The following is a 21,992-nucleotide window of genomic DNA, read 5'->3' as shown; positions in this document are numbered from 1 at the left end:
GAAGAATACTAGGAAGAGGGCTCTAAAGGTCTCTAGCTCAACCCATGCACCCAAAGCAGAGCGAAAGTCAGATCAAGCTATTCAGGGCTTTGTCCAGTCAAGTTTTGAGTATCTCTAAGGATGAAGATTTCAAGACTCCACTCCAGCCCATCCATGAGCACGTTCAGTATAGGCAGCACATAGGCCACAGACAGGCAGAGCAGACCTTTGATGTACCTGGGCAATAGAGGAACTGCATCTGAGGAAAGAGATAGGAGCTTTCCCTCTACCTGCTGATCCTGTATGGTGTCAAAGCATCATCTCTCAGTGTTTGACATCCGCTTCTTAAGTGATAACAAAACGCCCTGCAGCTGTTCCACTCTGCTGTAAGCTCTACAGTGCTGGTATGAAGTACTTATTTCCAGGAGGACCACTCACCAAGAAGCATATAAGCCTTTGGGATGTGCATTCCCACCAGAGAGTAAAGCATATGTAACTGGCTATATAAACAGAGGGAAGGACAAGAGAAGTCACCTTTCTTATTCAAACAGTGGACACCACAGAGTTCCTTACGGACAACAAAACTGTGACCTCAGGGGAGAACATATGTTGGGGAGCAGCCAGCTGATGTCACATCTACCAACCTTGAAAATACAAAAGAAAAACAAAGTTACAGGGGTGCCCAGTAAGATAAACATGGTGGACAAGAAATCATCACCACAAAAAGGTGAGCTTTCAGCTGGAGAATAATGTGCTGAGACATTTAAAACCTGTTGGGAGGCAAGGCCTTTACTGATACCAATTCCAGGGTCTCCCCAACAAACACCAGATGAGCAGTGAGTTCACAGCTTTAGATGCTCACTGAGGAACTGAGATCAATGAAGAAATGAATGGTTCGAGGGGATTGAGAGGCTTGACTCTCAGCTGACTGCTCCTTGCCACCTGCCATCCTCAGGAGGAAGAGATGTGCTTCTTCCTAGCTGCTAGTGAAGGGCACTCTCCAACAACATGGGCAGCTTACTGGGTAAGCCTGCTTCCTCCACCCAGCCTTGACAGCATGCAAGCGTGCAGACTGAGAAACCCTCTGAGCCGTTATCCTTCATGACTCCAACAAGAGTACAAAGCACCTCGAAGGTTGAGCCACGCTGGTCAGGTGTCTCCTACAGCCAACAGCAGCCAGGCCTAGCAACTCTGGGAGCATCTCCCCTCTCACTAAAGCCCCCTGAGCATGGAGGACCTGAAATCCCACAGGGCAGGAGATCAGGCAGGCAGAAAGGCAGGCACCAGGCATCTGAGAGGACTACAGCAGCCACACAGCCCACACTGCATGGCCCGGTCCCTGGCAGGCAGAGAGCAGGCAGGGCTGGAGCACAGCGGTTTATTGGTGACACAAGCAGATGGCAGCGGGCCCCAGCGTGGGGCGGTGGCTCTCTGGTGGCAGCGGGAGGGGGCTCGGGGCCGCATTAAGTTTATGTCAGCGTCTCGCCCTTCGTGACCTGCGGGAAGAGAAGAGAGCTCAGCCGCAACCCAGCTCCCGGCCCCCCACCAGCTCCCAGTCTCCCGCCACCCCGCTCACCCGGGCCTCGATGTACTCGATCCTGCGCTCCAGCGCCGTCAGCTTCTCGTTCAGCGTCGCGAGCCGGGACCGGCACGACATGTCTGCGGGGAAGCGGCGCTGAGGGGTGCGGGACGAGCGGCCGCAGCCGCACTCCCTCCCTCCCTCCCTCCCTCCTTCCCCCCCGCCGCCGCTGCCCGCCCCGCCGTCCTTACCGAAGGAGTTAAGGAAGTCCGCGATCTTCTTGATGGAGCTGGTGATCACCTCGATGTACTCACGGTTCGCCCAATCCTGATGGATCTCCCGCTGCACCGGGTCTTCCTGCACCGACATGGCCGCCCGCCCGCCGCCCCTGCCCAGCCGCGCACGGCGCCTGCGCACGGCTGCGCAACACTCCCTCCCCCCGCCCCCCGGGCAGGCTTCCCGCGCCTGCGCGCAAGGCCCCGGCGCGGGGCTCGCGCGTCACGGCGGGCGCGACGCAACCCCCCCCCCCCCCCCCCGCGTCGCCGGTGCCGCCCCGCAGGCCGCAGCCCGCCCCCTGCGCCGCCCCGTTGCTCCGCCACAGCCGTGCGCTTCTGCATCGCTTTTATTGGACAGAGGCGGCCCCCGGGCCGGGCTAGGCAGCACTGCCCTCGTCGCTGCTGTCTGTGCCGCTCTCGCTCGCCGCGCCGCTCCGCTCCTGCGGGAGAGGCTGCCGTGAGGCCCGCGCTGCTCCCCACCCCCGGGCCCAGGCCTGCCGCTGCCGTGCTTCTCCCACCGGGAGAGACAGACGGAGCACAGACAGCTTCCCCTCCGCCCCAGAAACCCTCACCTGCCCGGCGCCCCTGTGCTGTAACAGCGAGGCTGCGAAGGGTGCCCCCACGCCCTCCCGCCTCCCTGAGGGGGACAGCCCAGCGCACCGAGCCCCCACCTCACCGTGAAATAAATGGTCCCAGTTACTTCTAGAGACACCATAACCAGAGCAGTGGGCATCAGCTCGATGTCTCAGGGTTTCACTTACTCTGGTGTTTTTAAATGAGTTCAGTGAGCTGGCAGATGCGGTGAGGAAGTTGCGTCGTGTGACAGTAGATGTAGACCTGACTTAGCAAATGGGAGCTCTGATATTTTCCCATTTCCTCTGCACTATAGTAGCAGTTTTAACCAGGGGCAGAAGTAGCTAAAAGCAACGGGTGCTGCTGCCTGTGAAGAAGTACCTCAGCAGTAGTTTGGGTAGAGTCCTCCTCATTGGAATCCCTTTCCTCAGAAGCTTGAGACAAGATTTCTTCTCCCTAAGTTAAACGCAAAAATTCTGTACTGAGTTTGTGTGAAGCAGCCAAAGCATGGCAGGGCACAGTGGAAGAAAGCAGCATTTGGTTATGACCTCAAATAAACAACTTTGAGTAAAAAGCAGCCTTTGTTTTGGTCATCATGCTTCTACAGCAAAAGAGGAAGAAAATGCTCAGGACTGGTTTCTATTAGAACGCACACACAAGAAAGTGCATGTGGAAAGGTTTTCACGGGGCCTTTACCTCCTCCCTTCTTTGCACATAGTTCTTACCACCAAGAGGAAGGATCCCTTATACTAATTGTTACAAAAAATAAAAATCGATCCCTTAAGCTTGGAAGCCTTACTGCGAGGGAGCCCCCAGACATGTAGCAATGTGTAGCCCTTGAAACTGTGAAATAAAATGTTTCCTTCTGCTGCACTAGACATGATGCTACTATGGTCAGGCTGAATGTGGCATTATTGCTCTACTTGTGCATAAGGGCAGAGTTAGTTGTCCGGACAGGGTGACCTTTGTCCTTTCCGGGTTTTTAACTGCCCCAGGCAGGAGAGTGTTTCTCACCTGAAGATCCCGATTTTTAAGGATGCCCACCCAAAACGCTTCCTGGCAGTGGTTGAACGCCAACATTGCTTTCACTCGATACACAAATTGTTCCAGTGACTTCTTCAACAAAGGCACATGGTTGGTCAGTCCAATATCTTGGCGAATCTAAATATGAAACAGTACAATATGGTTACACTTGATTCTTGCTTAGGTTTTCTTGCTATTTAAAAAAAATCAGGTAGTGTAGACTCAGGCTGGGGAGAGAATTTCATTAGCAAATGACAGTGTGTTGTAACGATTACCAGAAGCTGTGCTAATCCAAGCCATGGTTATACAGGTGGGTGAGAAGGACCATGCGCCCCGCAAAGTTTGGCTAGACTGTGTCATTTCTTGGCCAAACTCTTTCATATCCGCTTTTTAAAAATAAAACAGATATGCATTTTGTCTAAAGGCAAAATGATTCCTTGCAACAATCCCAACAGACATATCTATGCTGGATAAAAATAGAAGGAGCCTCAGCTTTTCTTGCGAACTCTTGAGATGCTAGTAACTCCTCCACAAAAGTCAGATGAATTCTGCTGACACTTGGGAAATTCTTTTAAGAATCTGCTTTTCATTTGCTCCATCATCTCAGCAACAGACTGGTATCACTTGCTCTGTTCTCCAAGAACAGCAACACGCGGCTCTTCTGAGGCAGATCTCACACTGCTTGTCACTCTCTCTCACTGCAGCCACAGCTTGCGTGCACACGAAGATCTGGAAGCTGCAGTGCTACTGGTGCTGGTGGCACGTGCAACTGATAACGTGCATAAGTCAGACTCTTGCATACAAGCAATTTGGTGAACTAGCAGAACTATCTATGTAGGTCAGCGATGGACAATCAAACAGTGCCAATTCACAGCAAAAAGCAATACTATGGGTACCCCTGTTGAGGAAGACTAGCAAATCTTAGATAATGCTGCATGGTATGTCAGTGAGTAACTACTGGTTTTATATCAAAGTGAAAATCAAGACTGGCTTAACAAAAATGTCGGCATCAAATCTTCTTCAAACAGAAATGCAGCATTCATTGCATACATTGATTTGCCTCGACTCAGCTCCTGCCTTCTCATTCTTGCAAAAAGATGTGGCATAGAGACCTAATCAGTGTGCAACAGAACAAAAGCTGTGGTAAAATGCAGGTATTCATGACCTGCAGTTATATGCTAATAGGGACCACGGGCTGTGCTTTCTTGTTCTGGATACGGGGCAGCTTATTTATCAACACAGCACTTGAAAATGCTGGTCAAATGCAAAGACAAACACTCTGATTACAAGCTGCAGGGATGTCGATCTTGTTTACCAGGTGAACTGTGACTTTAAAGCAGGCATGGGGATTTCACTTTCAAATATCAGCAGGGCTCTTCAGCATCTCCAGGGTTTGTGCCAGGTTCCAAGTCACCAAGCTGACTAGATAGGTACTTCCCTATTCTGATGACTGCAGTGGCATGTTCTGATCTTCACCTAAACTTTTATGTTCCTGCTGCTGGCTGTGGACTAAATCACTAGCAAATCTAGCCCGGGGAGCCATGCTAACTCTTGGGAGTCTAACAGGAAGAAAGCATCACACATGTGAAATTCCCTCTAACTGCGTTTCCCCGCACGATCATCTCTGGCAACAAGCACTGGCTTTCTGCACTGGAAGCAGTTAGTCCTGTGCCCCTTCCCTCCTGCCAGTCCCCTACAAGAGACTGGCAGACTGGTTTGGGTGTCACCATTATAATCCACTGCCTTTGCCCTCTTCTCTGGTAACAATATCAATGTCAAAAAGGCATCATAAGAGGATTTTGAGTAAAGTTTTCCCCTTGACCAACTCCTGCTGCTGATTCTTCTGACACATAAGGCTGTTGATCTCTGCCAACACTTCTCTCCCATATTATTGATCTGGCATGCATATTTTATGCAAGGCAAATGCTGCCTCTAAGGTCTTAGCTTGTGTTCTCAGAAACGCCCCCTTACAGATGCCAACAACCAAAGATGTCAATAACCTCTGTCCTAAAAAACAGAGCATGCTAACCTGATCTGATATCCAACTCAGCCACTTTCACATCAAATCTTTCAACTTCTGTCCATCAACCAAGGCTATTTCTCCTCCTCTGAGAGTTTCTGCCTGCACTGATACTGTTGGAAGCCTGCAAGTAGAACCTGTCTATGCTCTGGAAAAGCAGTGGAAGGGAAATAAATCTTCCTTATGACAGGAGTTTGCACTGCAATTAGAGCTTATCTTACTTTGGAATGGCCACACATGTGGTGAAGTTGTCTGGTACTCAGCTGCAAGGTTTTCAGCAAACTCTGCACATCATCCTGTAATAAAGAAGCAGATTTGCAAATCACTGCCCATAATGCAAACGAATATTAAAATAGTATTAATCTTAATAACTCCTTCAAAGATATGATGTATGCATGCAGAAAACATCAGACAAATTGGGTGAGGTCATAGGAAACCTGCGCTATGCATATAGTCAAGTAACCATTAATGAAAGTCTGACCATACACATCATACACATCATAAGCATTATCAGGCCAAGCATTTTGAGCTGAATCTTGTTTTGCATCAGACTTTGAAACCAAACCACATCAGCCAAAGTCGGACACTTAGGATCAGGACAAACTTGTCCAATATTATGTTAAGCACAACCTTCAGAAGTAGGGAAAGCAGATGGAAAATATATTGCTAGACCATGCTATTTGGAATGCATCTGACATGAACCTTGAACAGTTCTTTCTCTTGAGCAAAGTACATGGCACTTTCTGTTGTCCAGTGGTAGTGATTAGTTTTCTATTTGATAACCTCATTCCCCACAAAACATCCATAAGAACGGTGCAATGCAAAGGAGTTAGTTAGATCTCAGTTGTGCAGACTAAGCCAAAGAATGAATCTTACTGGCAAAAAGGGATCACCTTGCAACAAAGTAGGGGGAGTTCAGTGAACCATTCTTACTTGCCATGAAGTGCACTAACATTGGTCTGTCCATCTGCACTCATACACATGTTGTACTGCTCAAAGCTTCAAAAATTACTGCAAAGACATTGTCCCTCTTGATAACACAAGCCCTGAGCAACCTGACTGCTCAAGCAGGCTTCCTACTCTTTGGGAGACACATTTGTGGTGATAACTTTCGATGGAGAACGAAGTTGAAAGGGATTCCTTTGCTAGCAGCGAAGCAGTCCAGTCACAAGAGTGGAGTCCTTGACAGGTTAGGCAATGGTGATCTGTTTGCTGAGAAAGGGCTGGACAGGCAAGTATCATGCCAACATGTGACCAGAGACAGGAATCTCCTTATAGCAACCATCAGTCAGGTGTTGGACCAAATCAGTCACAGGTATTTGACAGTACCTCAGACTTTGCTCACCTTAAGTTCGTAGAATAGGATAGTTTTATTCTTATGCAACAATATACATACTGAAGACAGAGGACAGCTAATGAATCTACTTCCTGAAAAACTGGAAGAATGTCAAGAACACTATCCTGAATTTGAACTTCAGGATGTAGGCTGTCAGCTTCAGAAATACAGGATACATTGCCATCCTCTCTTTTTTGGCCAAGGAGGTAGCTGCTGCAGAACTCTTTGCACTTAGCTGCTCAGAAACTGTCTCTGTGGTGCCTTCCATAACTTCAGGTTGACTTCCAGTCAAAGCAGAGAAGGGTCCTTGAAGAGGAGGGGATGGAGGACAAGGATGCAGAGATGCAGCAAACTCGAATGGGAACGATTGCTGACAGTGCAGCACATAAGGTTATGTAATGGCAACATGATAAAAAGTATTGCAGTATTGCAGGACTTAAGCCCTCATGCTGTGACTGTGATCTCAAAGCCTTTGGCTGATGACACAAGTAGATAAGCCATGAAGTGCTATTAATGCTTAGATGTTTTGAATGTTTTGAAGGCTAATGTCAATGAAGCATCAGTGATAGAAGAGGGACAAAACACTGTTCTCTTCCAGCTCTTTGCCACCTGATCCCTACCTTTTTCCCTAAAACAGGTGCTTTGATTTCAACAAAGCAGCTGTTATCAAAAAATGTGAGTATCGATACTCATTTTTCTGTGTTCTAGGCACTGCTCAACACCTCTGGGCTGGGTGATGCAAAGCCAGAGACTTGCAGACTGCTTTGCTCAGCTCTGAAATAATTTATTGTGTGGACAGCAAAAGCTGGGAAGAGGGGTAGTGCAGGCTGTCTTTGCAGTTGACTACAAAACAGTGCCAAATCCAGCTTTTTTCCATGTGTATCCAGCCAAGTGAATGAACTTTTTAAATACAGACCATATCATTATGATCCATACATCTGCCACTGCTAGCTGGAGTTGCTGTAATGCAACAAGCAAAGAGCTGCTTGTGTTCTTGCTTTAGCTTCCCAACTGGTTCCAAACAGTTCTGTCTCCAGAATGCTTACCCTGTGCTTTTTAAAGCTGTAGTCCAGCAGAGGCATGGCAAGCTTCAGAAACACTTCTACAAAGAGACGGCCATACTATAAAAGAAAGATAAATTCTTATAAATTATACATATAAACTATATTTAGCCATTTCAGAAGGCAGGTTTAAATTCCTTTTCAAAGAACCATCATTAAGTCAAACAAGATAATGACACATTCTTTCAAGCTACCTTGGAGACTGTTCTCCCTTAGAGTTCTTATTAAAGGCTATATTAATGTAAAGGCTGTACTTGGATGTACAGGATCAGTAAAGAGTCCTGCTTTAATCACCAGAAAGAGAGAGGTTAGTAGGACAAGGTCTCATCCTTGTACACATTCCTGGTTTTATTCATTAGCAAACTGGGAACAAAGCTGATAAATACAACATGACAAAGTCACTATATGAGTCCCAGCCAGAAAAGGGAGAGCTGCAAAGGGACCTTTCTCATCTGCAGCGGAGACCTGCCTGCTGTGATGTCTCCTCTGATTTAGGATACTGTGGAGAGGAGTGAGGAGAAAGGGTCTGGAGTCCATAATGCCACTTGCAGGAAGTCTTTGAAGTCAAGCCATTCAAGGGGGATTAGTGGAAGACAGTTAAATATATAAAAAACCAGTATCTGCTTTTATCAGAGAACTCTGTAACCACTCTCTACTTCACTGCAGGCAATGATTCAAGGAAGATGGTACTTAAACTGCTCTCTTCAATTCTTTTGAGTTCTTGCTTACCTTCAGGCAGATGCCGAGTACAGGTCTGCTGTCAAATACCTACTTAGACAAGAGGAAAAAAAAAGAACCAGATCAATCCACAAGTTTAAAGGAAACAGTGGAAGCACAGCAGCCAATTAAAAATAGCACTCTGTTAGTTACGTGCCCTTCATTAGAGGAGTGCTGTTCTGAGGCAACATCCTTTTTCAAATTTCAATAGAGCACCAGGTAAGTGCATGAAATGTAATGGGTGTCACTGAACAAAGCGTAGGGGTGGTACACAAAGGCACTGTGCTGTGCCTTTGCATCGATCACACAAGCATGACAAAAAGTAAGAGACAACAATATTTTAACTAGCTAAAGTATTTAAATGGATATGGGTCAAAAGAGAGAGCAGATTAACAGCAGACTCAAGTATTTGGATGAATGGTTGCTTAGCAATCTGAAACGAAGGGAGCAGGAAGATGGACCTTCTGCATAAGACAAACTTATTTCAGCAAATCTGAAGTTCTTAAATAGTTTGGGACCTGAGACACCCAGTCCAGCTGAAAGGCAAATATCCACATGGCAGCCAAAGCAAAACTGAGACAGGCAAAATAAGGTATTTTGGAGGAAATAATCTAACTGTTAAATTAACTGTATCAGCTGGGAAAAGGTGTCAAATGTCACTGTGCATAAGTCACACAGCTGTCATCCAACAGCAAACAAAGAAACTAAATAGATGGTCTCAGCTTTCTTATAGGCTCTCTTCTGGTGTATGCATCATGTTTTTGTCTGTGACCAGTTCTGTAACTTTAACTAACACAGCACACAGATGTCAGTAGGTGCTGCAAAAGTGCCCTGGTGCTGCTATGGACCGCAAAAAGGAACTAGCTGAGCTGGCTCTACCCTTTATGCTCTTGGAACGCAGGTGCCATGAGCACATCTAGAGTGCAGATGGGGCTCCGGCAAATGCAGCTGACCAGAAGAATCCAGTTCAGTTCACCGGAGCTCATAAAGACTGAAAAAGCTGGACTAGCTGATCATCAGAGCAGATACAGGAAAAACAAATACAGTAATGACCATTGTAAGTACAGAGAAAAGTGCACCTGTACCGGCTTCTGCCTGAAACACGGTTACACTCTGTGACACTGAATGTACTAGCTCTAAAACTGATGAAAGGAAATATTTTATCCGGTGGGGCTGGCCTCTGGAATTCACCACCACAGGATGACAGCAAGTCTTGGTAGGATTCAAAGGAAGATTGGACATGACTGCAGAGAGCAAGTGCAGCTGAGGCTGTTAGATAAGCACTGTGCCAGATTACAGACAGGAATCCAAGTCTCCTGTTCAGAGCATTAAGCTGCCTCTAGCTAAGTAGATAAAGAGAATATTTCCTTCTGTCAAATGTTATTCTGGAGCTACCTGCAGGGTTTCTTCCACCTGCCTCTTCCAGATCTGACAGTGGATCCTGTCAGACACAAGACACTGTACTAGCAGATTAGGGGTTTCATTCAGTCCTTCTGCACTTCTTTACATCATCCTGCCTTTCTACAGACTTTTTATTTATGTGAAAGCTATGTTAGTAGGATATGCAGGCTGTAGGAATTAGGAAGTATTAAAGTGCAAGTTAAATGGGAACCCTTGCACACATACTATGACCAGCTTTAGTTACCACCTCCAGGTTGTTTCACCCATAAACCATGCTTCACATTTTTTCCTTGCACTTTTGAGCCTGAGGACACAGGGCCTTGCTGGGATCTGAAGGGAAAGTCAGAAGAACATACCAGCTCCTCACCTTGACCAAATTAACGAGGATATGGAAATTTCGCACAGCAATGTTCCACTGTAACAGCTTCTCCAGTTGCACCTAACGGGACGCAAGGGGACAACACAGTAACCAAGGTGGTGTATTTCCTCTACCTTGCTGAATGCTCTCTCAGCATTCACTATGCCCAGAGCCCAAAGTGATAGTGGGGGGTGTGGTGGTGTTTATGAAAGAGGGACAAAGCCTCACCAGAGGCAGACTTTTCACTGCAAAGCCACTTGAGGGCAATTCTAGCCTGATCAGTCCCCACATGCCTTAAAATTACTAAAAATTAACACATTTCCTTGGTTCTGAAAGAAGCTCCTGGTTGGGAAATACTTTTGCACTCCCACACAAGTGTGCAGGACAGGCTGCACAGCTTAGTCTTTTGATGAGTGTTACCTGTTTTCTGGCTACAACTTCTATTAGATTTACTGGATTTTTGACATGGTGCAGATCCACAAAAGGATGTATATCAGTTTTAAGCTATCTGAATACCTTTCCTAGGCAAAATTCAGCAGTAAATTCCTGTCTGAGCTACATATACTTTATAGTTTATGTTTTATGCCCTTGAAGAGTTCAGATGCTTTTGTTTTCCTACCTCACTTGAGTCCGATGGCTTCCCAGCTGGGATGCTTTTCATTGAATTCTCTAGCTGAGCCATCATTACTCTGAAGAAAACCGGGAATGTCTGCCTGTTGAGAAAGCAAGAGCAAAACGAAAAGCCATCTCTGAGCTTCTAGATAGGCTTCTTGTCCCTAGAACAATGTGGAAAACTTGAAGGCAGCTCAGTTGGGCACTCTTCTCAGTAGGAAATAGCAGGAGGTTGTCCCTAGGACTCATCAGCTTTTCTAGCCCAGCCCCTAGGCAGATGGGGAAAGTTGCTATCACTTCCCCAGGATGAATCACACATAGACACCCTCCTTCCCTTCGTAGCTCTGGGGGGTGCACAATGTGAGGCTTGTAGCTGTTAGCGTAAGAAGATTTTGGTAGTCCACAAGGGCAGGAACTTTGGCCATTCTGGCATAAACCATGCTCCCAAATTCCTGTGCTGGCAGCAGAAACACCCTGAGTCCTTGTACAGTTGCACGTTGCATACCAGCCCAGGATTGCTCACAGCCACCCCAGCTCTCTGAGGCTGGCTTTTACAGTGCTTTATGCCACCACACTAGCATAGAAAGAAGCAACACACTTGATGACAGAAAGCAGTTCATTCACCAATTAAAATGGCTCACAAATAATTAACTCAAGATTGTGCTAATGCACAAGGACATTCCACCCTGATTTAAAGCTGTGTACTGACCTATTGTGTACTGCCAAAAAAAGTTTAGAAATGCCCAGTGTTGCCCATAGCAGTACTAACATGAAACCATAACATAAAAAGACAGACCAGAAAATAAGAAAATGAAATATAAAAAAAGCAGAAATTGCCATTGTGCATCTCATGAAAATCAAGGTCTATATGGATGCAATTACCTGTTCAGAGTGGGATAAGTAGAAGAACATCCATCTTTGGCAGAGTTGATCAGTTCAGAAACACCAACACTGGAGATTTCCTCTATGGCTTTCAAGATGTTATCTGTGTGCTCCAGGTAGACACTAAACCCAAACATCAGCTTAGTTCATCATTAAACATTATGCAGAGTAAGACAGCAAGTCCTCAAACTCTCCACTACCTGCAACACGTGGCCTAAAATTGTCAAGTTTATTCTGATGCCGAAGGCAAACACTTGTTGGAAATCCAAAGCAAACACTTAGAACTGTCCCAGTCATTAAAAGCTACCAGGATTTGAAGCATACCTGGGTTTAATATTTACTCATTCTTGTATTTGATCTAAGACTCAGTCCTGCTCTCCTTGACTTCAGCAAGAGCTGATTAGCCTTAAGCTTAATGAAAGCAGAAACAGACACTTTGGTCCAGATTCATATTTATACGCACACACGCGTATGTGTGTACACACACATACAGCTGTGTTGATGTATACTGACAAGCTATAATCTAGCAAAAATGAGGTCTATGCATGCTTCTATGGCCAACGGCTAACAGAATTCTTCCTATCACTGTCTTTTAATGCTGTAAAAACAGTGCTGAAGGCCAAACTGTGCAAGTACAAGGGTTACAATGAAAAGGATCTTCCCTCTACAGCAACAGTACCACGATCCCTGTAACTAGGAGACAAATTCTTTAGAATGTCTCAGAATGCTTGAGACAACCTAAAAAAAAATCAGAAAATTCAGATCATGACTAAATTCTCTTTCAGATTCAAGACAACCAGATCACTTATATGGCTACTTTAAAAACTGTGACTAAACAAATGTCAGTTAGGGTCCAAGCTATGCTTTCTATCTTGTTTTTCAAAAATTGCTCATGTCTTCCATGTAGGCTTGCAAAAAGTATCAACCTGACTATGCTTCCTTGCAAATCAGCTCAGTACATGGCCCACTAATTAGTTTTAAGGGTCCTGGGGCTTGAATCATCAAGAAAACCCGGAGAGACGCACAATGCAAGGCTATTTACAAGGAGCTGCTGGTAGCCACCTTCTGCTAACAGAAGCCATCTCAACCTTACCAGAGCAGAGTATGCAGTGCACTGTTGAACTGGCTGCCCTTCTCTCGGTCTCCATTGGGAACCACCCATGACTGGCAGAGGAACTGCTTTGCTAGTGAAGCTGTCAAAGATAAGGGATAACTTAAAGAAAGATCTGGATGTGTTTTATTTCCCATGTACTGCAAGAATCCAGGACAATTTTCTTGTTCCATACAAAGGCGGTGTGTCCAAATGGCTTTTTAAAAGATCACAGTATCACTCTACCCCCTAGTTTGCCCAAACTTTGGTAACTCGGAATGCATGCTCTCCAAAAAGCAGTAAAGGCCACACATCACAACAACAAAATATATGTGCATCCAGTGTATCCCTGGTCTGGAATACTTGTTCTAATCAGAACTGTCATCTATCCCTGGCCATTTCTGTCAGACAAACTTATGTTAAGGTCTGTTTCTTTGGTAGCTCATGCAGTGAGCCAGCTGGGTTTTTTTGGTTTTTTGTTTTTGTTTTTTTTTAATTAGGGCAATAGGTCACCCTTAGGGCATCCATCTAGAAATGGAGTTCCAATAATGACTGAGCTTTCTATTTGGCCACAGCTTTTTAATAATAAATTGGAACAAACAAATTCAAAGTTTACAAATTTCATAAAACAAAACTACTCACAAAGCTGTTTGTCTCTTGCAGAAATGGTTAACAACAGGATCTTAATAATTAAAATCAGTTATTTCCTGGCACACTGGTTGGGCAGTTCTCCCAACATAAGACTGTGTAAAATAGTAAAACGAAGGAGGGAATTTACAATTCTGAGTGGCTATGGGGATCTGAGAAAGACTAGCGGTGTCTCAGCATGACAGAGTATGGCTGAGAGGGGTGACTCTGTGTTTGAATTCTTTATTTCAATGTCTAACAAAATGGAGAACAAATAGTTTTCCTGAATATTCCTTGCAAGCATGTCTATTCCTTACCTGCTTGAATGCTGTCCCCTTACAGAGCCAGTTCTAATCCCTGAGAAGAGCAGTTCTCTTGACTGAAAACACTTGTTGCATGGTGCTGAGAACAGATACGCTTACATCCCTCCTGCCCTGAGGCAACAGTTGCGTTTGCATAGTTCATTTCCATCATTTCTGGAAATGAACTTTCACAATATCCTGAGACAACTGTGCTTCCACTAGGAAGTTGCATCAAATTTAATATATGATCACCTCCGTAATCAGTGGTTAAACTGGTGCCAAAACTGAACAGCAGACTAGTTCTTAGAAACCTTAGAAATCTTAAAAGCCGTGAGACTCTGACTTTTAAAAACACCAGCTAATGAAGTTGTACTCTGCTTTCGTGCATGCAGCCGAGACACAGAAAAACAAATACTAAAGAGTGTCCAATACACTTACTGTTGTTCTTTTCATTTAATGGCTAGGACTGTTCACCCCAGTGAGCTTGCCAGGATGCCTATAGGAAATCTCTCCCCCATAAGAAGCACTCTAGAGACAGAACTTAAGATTTTCAGGCAAAGGACAGCACGAGAACTCATCTGGGAGAAGAGGTTCTTCACGTTACCTATTTTCTCTCTCTTCCAGCTGGTCATTGGTTTCTCAGCAACGGCAGTCAGGAGCTGTGCGAGGGTGAATGCGCACTGAAAGCTGGGAACGCTCTGCTGGAAATTCACTAGATACTGAAAACTCTCACTGGGGATGACAGGAAAGACAAAAGGTAAAGACAGCGCAAATAGGGTAATCTCCCAGAAACACATAAATAAAAAGGATCAGCTTGGATCCAAGGTCTCACTAGCCCAGTGTTTTGTCTCTGGCAGTGCCTTTTAACTATCCTGAACACATTTATTCCCTCTGCGAATCCTACTGACGTCCTAGTTTCAAACAGCATGCATATAAATGAGGTCCATGGACTAATGTGTATCTTACAATCCCGTAGCTCCTGTTTTATTAGCTCTGAATGTATTGCCACTCATGCATTGCCATGAATACAAAGCTCTCCTCTGTTTAAAGGCTGAACCATGTGATCTGCTTCCTTGCTCCATCCCATTCCTTGTTTCACACACCTTCAGTGCACTCGCTTTTATTAGTCTGGAGGTTTGGTGTTTGCAAGACCTTCCCAGCACAGCAGAGAGTAATGCAAAGGTTGCTCCAGCTGATGATGTACACCATTTTGGATTTCAGCAACTAACAGAAGATAACACATTTCCCTATGCCTGCCCATCTCCCTCTCCCTTCAGAGAGGAACAGAGGTTGCACCAAAGTTAAAACAACTTTCACAGTTTTGTATCACCCCATTCCTAGTTTGCTCTTCAATAATTGTACAATCAAATAGGTTTCACGTGTGCAGTGGCACAAGTTCAGGCTACAAAGACATTTAGGAACCTTTCAAATCAACAGGACTTTGATTCCCAACTGCTTTTCAGACTCCAGACAAGCATTTCTAACCAAAATACATGCTTCTAAGTATTTCTGATATCAAATTCCTTGTGCATGCTTCTTCCACTCAGCATTTCAGACTGTGCCTGGATAGTCACACAACTTCTCATACCCAAATTTTAGAATCTTGACCTTGGTGGACAATAAATCAGTTTTGTCAAATACACATTTATTCAAAATGCCACAAAAAGACACGGAAAACTGCTTGATCCTACCTTATCAGCTCCTCAAGAAGAAGAAATTCTGTCTCTCCTGGCTTTAGCCTGTCTGCAAGTACCTGGAGGGCTGACCTTAGCAAGTCAGCATTTTCATGCTGAGAGAACCCATTCCTGAGGGCAGAAAAAACACCAGCTCATCATCAAATTAGCAGAGTTATCAAATGCAAAAGCATATCTGAGCATATGTTTGCAACAAGAAAAATGAAGAAGCTTGATACACCAAGAAGAGCCCAGCAGTATGAAAGTGATAGGAGACCCAAGAAACTGGAAACTGATTTTGACAGCAAACTTGGATCATATACATTCACTTTATCTTTTCCACGGAATGGAAAACCTTGTGCACACAGCATACTAACTTTTCAGTGAGAGTTCAGACCCTGGCTTGGAAGGGACAGGACATTTCTTGTAAGTGGAAGTCTATATGTATACTAAAACAAGGTTATGCAGACCCAAAAAAATAGGATGTCTAGTGACAGTGCCCGGTAACCTCTCAAACAACAAGTAGAAGCCTAACAGGCATGAAAACTGTATAGACCTTCATCGATCCTTTGAACTACCAGACTCCTGTGAAATCATTCACTGAGGATGTGCATGCTGGAAATGCTCAAATATGTCCGTATTCTAGATCTACAGACTGAACGCATGGCGTTGATAATGATAAAGCTCAAGTGCACATTTAACATGCAAAGTAGTTAAAAATTGGTAAGAACATATTATATATATGAGGACTTGATTAAATTACATAAAAGGAGTTGTAACTTGGTTGTTGGACTTAAGAGGCTGTACAGCTGGCCCCAATATATTCCTGCCTGACCCACACTAAAGCAGAACTATGTTACTTTCTACCCAACTTCAACAGCAAAACTGATCTTGAGCTACATCTGTTGTTACAGGTGCCTATTAAGTGAGTCAGGTTCTTTGGTTTACAAGATAGGCAGACTCAGGAGCAACCAATATTAACATTGGTTAACAAGTAAATGACCAGTCCAGGAACAGTCAAAAGTGGGTCAGGGTCCCTGAGGCTCCACAGTGGCCAACAGGGGAGGCAGACCTCAGAAAGGAGCAGCAGTCAATGGTCAGTAGTGTCATCAGCTGTTTGCCTTGCATGTGACATCAAGGCACCCTCTCTGAACTCAATCAGTCCTACAGGAAAGATTTGAACTGCAAAAAAAAGAATCCCAGAAAACTTTGCTAAGCACTTAAGAGAACATAATATTCATGACTAAGTATTCAAAGTATGGGAGTGCCAAAGTCATATGTATCTGCATTCTGCCACTGCCTTTTCATACACTTTTTTACAGTCACTACTGTTTCTGAAGTACAACAAAGGTACAACACTTTCCACATGCAGAAGATCTAAACTAAGCTGCAGAAAAAGCTTCCATGATGTCATCCTGGATTACATTAGAGGCTGCAGAGATCAAATCCAGACTGCACATGTATCACTGGGTTTGGCATTTATAAATCCAGTTTAAGTGGATAACACTACATCAACAACATAGGCTTTTTGTCAATGAAGTACACACTCATCCTTTCCTAATGGCAAAAGAAATTCATTCATTGCTCAGAATTCAAGCAGTGACAATTTAGCATGGGACGGTGGGACTTACTGGGTAAGAAATTCCAAGATTTCTAGGCAGAATGGGAATCGCGCAGCTAGGTGTGGTGGTGTGCCACTTACATGTGGTTTTGAATTAAGACCAGCATATTAACACACTGAACTCTAGCCAGTTCAATGCTTCAGGCTCTTCTGCATCCACTGTTAATTCCCTACAGTCTTAATTCAGTTCAGAGTCAGACAACAGACTTTGTCGTAACTATAAAAGTGCATTCTTAAAAGTCTTCAGCCACTGCAGCATATTGTTCTGCATGGCTGACAGGCCATTTGCTGGGTACAAATACTTTGAAGAAAAGAAATAAGAAGGAAGAAATAAACAGACTTCATTTATTTATGCGACTATATACTCTTCTCTTCAAACTCACCAAGCAAATAGGAAGCGAAAAGTTAGTAGCAATTGTTGGTAACAAGAGGACATCAGCTGGTACTCCTGAATGTTCACTCCTGGTCCATCTACCACACCATGATTTTGTGCAACAACTGCCTTAAATACAAAACAAACCATTCATTAAACACTCTTCAAAGGGAAGAGGCACAAGGGAAGGCACAAGGTTCTATTTACATAAATTTCCATGTTTAAAAAGAAACAGAAGAAGCCAAAGCACTCCCCTTCCCATATACAAAACCAAAAATATCTTTAGAGGTGACAAGACTTGACAGCTCTGAGTCAAAATTGCTGCCCACTAACCTGGAAGTAATTGTGCATGTTCTCCATGTGATTACACAGCGGCTTTAGTAGCTTGACTACGTATGTAGCAACTTCCTTAGGGGATTTCTGACGCAGGTGGGAAAAGCCAATATCCTTGTAGCCTCTCTCCTGCAGCAAACACAAAAGTTTAAAGTCTTTTCATCAGTCTTACCTGAGAAGAACTTCATATGAAGTGCTGCTACTTAGATTGCTTCTGAGCTGTGCAATTCCTGATGTCATACACTCTGCCAGGGAGGCACACAGAATAAGGAAGCTGGCTTCTGCTGAACAAGCAGCTTCAGCTCTCAGACAAATAGATAATATTTCATGGAAAGAATAAAACTAATGTGAAACACATAGCTCTTTTATACTTTACTCAAACACTAAGAGAACAGAGTCTCTGCACATGGAAATTAAGACAGCTACAGAGACAAGGAAAAAGAAGGATGAGTGTTAAGGAGACAGTCAGGCTGTTGTAGATTTCTTACAGTTTAACATGTTGGGCCACACAAGTTTATTTTCTTCCTGGTGGCATCAGCCAGAAATGCAAGGAGGAGTCACGGCAGTCGGGGGTGACATTCTAAAAATAACATTGTCTGGTGTTCCTCACCCATTATCTAGGGAATGCAGAAGAACAACAAAGAGAGGAGCCTCTGCCCTGTATTTGGAGACAACCTCCAGTTAGAGCAATTGAGACAGAGACTGCTCCCTCATGGAGACCTAGCTGCTCCTGCAGCCATCTAACCTGAGCTACTTCTTGCACAGCAGAGCCAGTCTCTCCAAGCTGGGCTGGGAAGAGAGTCACCCAAGTTTTGAGGCTACAGGGCTCTCCCTTAGCTACATGCCCTTTCCTGAAACATACAGAGAATCAGATGCTGCAAACACTTTAGCAAGGGAAGCAGTACAGAAGTCTCTTTTGAAAGGGCAAGCGCTGCTCTGACAACACAGTTGGGGGTCAGACACACTATTGATGGGTTTTATGCCATATAACCCTCAAGTGACTTCTGAAAATAATCTCTCTCAGGAAGGGCTTGGAGGCCACTGGAGTGCTCAGCCTCAGCCCTTCCCCATCAGTTGCTGCTGTACATGCCTTTGAGAAGGGCACTCGTCTTGTGGGGCCTGGGGTCAGCACGTGTTCCAGTTTCCAGCACAGGTCATCCAGAAGGAATAAGAGTTCAGCAGGCCCCAGCTGCACAACTTCACTAGTCTGCAATTACAAGGAAGAACAGTCAGCTTCAGGACTCAGCACCTAATTGCAGCGTCTTGAGATTCAAGTCCACCCCCTCCATTTCCAGTTATGCCTGCTGGCCTAGTGAACCTCAACCAGGGACCAAACTGGTAGGTGTTTGGGTTATACATCTCCCCTGTTGCAGGTATGGGATCATTGGTTCTGGCTGCTCAACATGTGAAGTGAACCTGGCACTCTGAACACAGCAGAGGCAAACGCAGTAACATCCTACCAGTGAGAGAATATACAATATACACTGAAGTTCAAAATGGCACTAGGATGATAGAGATAGAAAAGAGGTTCAAGCCCAGGGAGTCACAAATCACAACACCAATTGAGTAACAGTCAACAAGTGATTTGAAATAATCCCACACAGCCAAAGAGATCTGTCAAACAGCCTCTCAAAGGACCCATGTCTTGCATGCCCAGAGAAAGCTGCTCTCGGAGCACTCCAACCTCCCACAGGTCGTTCAGCACTACCTACAGAGGAGGGGGGAACTGAAGAGTCTAGTTGTGCTACCCATGTGAACAGAACAAAAGGGGCCAGGGCCTCAGAGAAAGCCAATTAAACAAAGTGATATCAGTATAGTTTTACACTGCTACATTCACCTCTGTATGCATCTCAGTGTCCAAGACAGACTTTGTCAGCAGCCCACAGTGCAGTACAGTGAACACACCAAGGTCTAATTCTCGAAAGTGTGGGCGATAACTCTGCAGCTGGGCCAGAGGGTTTCCTGCCTCTCTTTCAACAGCAGTCTGAAAAGCAAATGGCAGAATTAAGCTTGCAGCCTAGGCTGCATATTAACAGAAGATAAACCATGTAAAAAGACGGGACCTATAGCACTATCTCTTGTCATTTCCAAGGCAATGTCTAATTCAGTGTCATTCTGGAGACAATAGGCTCTTTGCCAGTGTATTTTTCCTATCGGTTTCCTACAAGACTCTCTAGCTCAAAGCAAGCTATTTCTTTCACACTGTCTTTTATATTTCTCACCAAATTGAAAAAGAATTAAGAAAAATTCCTAACAGTTAGTGCAGAGAAGAGCACATACAATCAGAAACATTTTTTTGGACTACACAAGGCACTAAAAATGTTCTGAAAAGAAAAATAATACCTATGAAATTGGAATAATCTTTGCCATCTCCTTTCTGTGAATCAAGAGCCACCATGAAACCTATTCTGGACTTGGTGAAAGGCAGTGGCCCATAAGCACCACAAAAGATGAAGGCAAATCATTTTCTCTTTGAGAAATACCAGGACAGTAAACTGCCGGCGTTGCTACAATGCTGTGTTGGAGGAGCCTTTGGTTGATGGATAAAGTTCTTAGAGACTTCCTCCACACGGCCCTGTCACAGCAGCTGAGGTACATTACATGTGCCTCACAACAGGATTTCTGCATTCTGTTTCTAGTCTTGGACAGAACATGTTATCTAAAGACTAGTCTGCAACCAGTACTCAGGTAAGAAAGATTAGACATGTTCATTCCCAAAACTACTGGGGACTTTGTTTATTCCCTATAACTTGTTTTGTTATTATATCTGACTCAGTTATCAAATCTGTACATTTTGAGAGATTGAAAACCAGGTTAAAAATAGAAACCTATCATAGTCATAACCAGAGAGTAACTAATAGTATTTCTGAAAATCTGCACGTTTGCATTGCCCTGAACAACACTGTCTGCTGGAGCGGCTGGCCTCTGCAGCACCCAGTTTTCAAAATTCAGATGGGAACGCAGAACTTAAACTGTCAATTGCAATTAACTTCTGCAATGAAGAGCTCCTCTCTCAATGTTTTTATTTATGCTTCTGTGTCACCTGCTCTTGTCTGCCTTTCTCGCAAGTCCCTGGGAGTATGTAACTACCTTCTCCAGCTCGGAGAGCTCAGTATCAGGCTGGTTTCCCTCAGAACTGTCATCCACTTGGGAACGGTCTGCAAAGCAGCTTTTGTTGCCATCAGGCTTTTTTTTCCTTCCTTGAAAAGAAAAAATGACTTTAGAAACAAAGGCTATACTGCATTCAACACAGGAGGAGCTACCCAGGCTTCAAGGCAGGGAAATGGCGCAGGCTGTACTTTAATCAAATCGAAGAAAGTGTGGAACACGCATAGACTGTGTGTCACCTGTAGCCAGGATCATGGTCCAAAACAGAGCCAAACACATTTTGGGCTCCCTCCCCAACCAGCTTCTTAAAAAAAAAAAAAAAAAAATCACAGTAAGAAATTAATGTCTCACTTTTCTTACTATAGTCTAAACATGTTACAATATAATTGCAAAAATGGGTGGTCATCTCCAAAAATTCTTGAAACAAAATTAGTGTTGCTGTCTCAGACAGTACTAAGAAAGGAGGTGGACTTGGAAAAAGACAACAAAACACAGAACTACAGCAGGGGCACACAGGGATGCTAAGGCAATAGCAGAGTAGCTCAATGAATTTCTCACATGGGTCTTTATTGCTGACAATGCTGGGGAAATTCTTGTACCTGACATGCTGCATAGCAGAGAGGTCAGAGGAACTGCACGGGTTTCAAATAATCATACAAGAAGTATTAGACCAAACAGACAAGCCAGACCTTAGACAGATCTGACATCTCACTGGGTGAGTCACAAGGGCCAGGTGACACGTGCACAAGGGCCCTGAAAGAATTCCAGTGCAAATCTTTAGAACTGCTGGCCATGTTTCCAGAGCACTGATGGTTTGCCAGTGTAATTCCCATTGATATGAAGGGTCTCCCTAGAGACCAGCGAGTCTGACTTCCATCCCTAGGAAAATGGCTAAGTTGTCTACAGTAATAAAATCACTGAGCACATAGACAAATAGTCTGTTGGAAAAGAGTTAGTAGGGCTACTGCAAAGGAAAAGCCTGCCTCACTAGCCTGTCAGAGCTTACAAGGGTGTTGATAACATGGATAAGAGGGATCCAGCAGGCAGAAGAGATTCAGATCTCTAAAAAATCTTTAAAAAGGTTTTGCACCAAAGGCTACTAAAGAACT

The 21,992-nt window shown here is 44.5% G+C and overlaps 2 protein-coding genes across 3 annotated transcripts in view; both read right to left on the bottom strand.

The window, feature by feature from the left end:
• Positions 1–1,343: 1,343 nt before the first annotated feature.
• Positions 1,344–1,940, bottom strand: BRK1 (BRICK1 subunit of SCAR/WAVE actin nucleating complex). The gene is made up of 3 exons (XM_026110598.2): positions 1,750–1,940; positions 1,556–1,638; positions 1,344–1,475 (listed from the first exon to the last, which is right to left on the bottom strand). The coding sequence occupies exons 1-3, from the start codon at positions 1,865–1,867 to the stop codon at positions 1,449–1,451; spliced, it is 228 nt and encodes a 75-aa protein (XP_025966383.1). The 5' UTR covers positions 1,868–1,940; the 3' UTR covers positions 1,344–1,448.
• A 162-nt stretch (positions 1,941–2,102) lies between these two features.
• Positions 2,103–21,992, bottom strand: part of FANCD2 (FA complementation group D2) — a 55,532-nt gene continuing 35,642 nt past the window's right edge. For both annotated transcript variants that reach the window (XM_026110589.2, XM_026110590.2), the window contains exons 29-45: positions 20,866–20,975; positions 19,613–19,759; positions 18,866–18,982; positions 17,776–17,904; positions 17,453–17,571; positions 15,467–15,580; positions 14,380–14,507; positions 12,850–12,949; positions 11,757–11,879; positions 10,882–10,975; positions 10,272–10,343; positions 8,516–8,554; positions 7,772–7,846; positions 5,611–5,685; positions 3,361–3,507; positions 2,728–2,802; positions 2,103–2,213 (exon numbers count right to left, since the gene is read on the bottom strand). In XM_026110589.2, the coding sequence (XP_025966374.2) occupies positions 2,151–2,213; positions 2,728–2,802; positions 3,361–3,507; positions 5,611–5,685; positions 7,772–7,846; positions 8,516–8,554; positions 10,272–10,343; positions 10,882–10,975; positions 11,757–11,879; positions 12,850–12,949; positions 14,380–14,507; positions 15,467–15,580; positions 17,453–17,571; positions 17,776–17,904; positions 18,866–18,982; positions 19,613–19,759; positions 20,866–20,975 (1,727 nt within the window). In that variant the 3' untranslated portion in view covers positions 2,103–2,150. The remainder of the gene's footprint in view (positions 2,214–2,727; positions 2,803–3,360; positions 3,508–5,610; positions 5,686–7,771; positions 7,847–8,515; positions 8,555–10,271; positions 10,344–10,881; positions 10,976–11,756; positions 11,880–12,849; positions 12,950–14,379; positions 14,508–15,466; positions 15,581–17,452; positions 17,572–17,775; positions 17,905–18,865; positions 18,983–19,612; positions 19,760–20,865; positions 20,976–21,992) is intronic.

This window comes from Dromaius novaehollandiae, chromosome 12 (genome assembly GCF_036370855.1).
Source record: "Dromaius novaehollandiae isolate bDroNov1 chromosome 12, bDroNov1.hap1, whole genome shotgun sequence".
NCBI classification, from domain to species: domain Eukaryota; kingdom Metazoa; phylum Chordata; class Aves; order Casuariiformes; family Dromaiidae; genus Dromaius; species Dromaius novaehollandiae.
Note: the sequence above shows the minus strand (reverse complement) of the source record. Positions and strands in the feature narration are given on the sequence as shown.

Bases quoted from the DNA above. Each gene is read 5' to 3' on its own strand.
- BRK1 (XM_026110598.2), bottom strand. From the start codon at position 1,867: ATGTCGGTGCAGGAAGACCCGGTGCAGCGGGAGATCCATCAGGATTGG. The intron at 1,639-1,749 runs GTAAGGACGGCG...GCTTCCCCGCAG, and splicing joins GGACTTCCTTAACTCCTTCG to ACATGTCGTGCCGGTCCCGG. The intron at 1,476-1,555 runs GTGAGCGGGGTG...CTCTTCCCGCAG, and splicing joins TCGAGTACATCGAGGCCCGG to GTCACGAAGGGCGAGACGCT.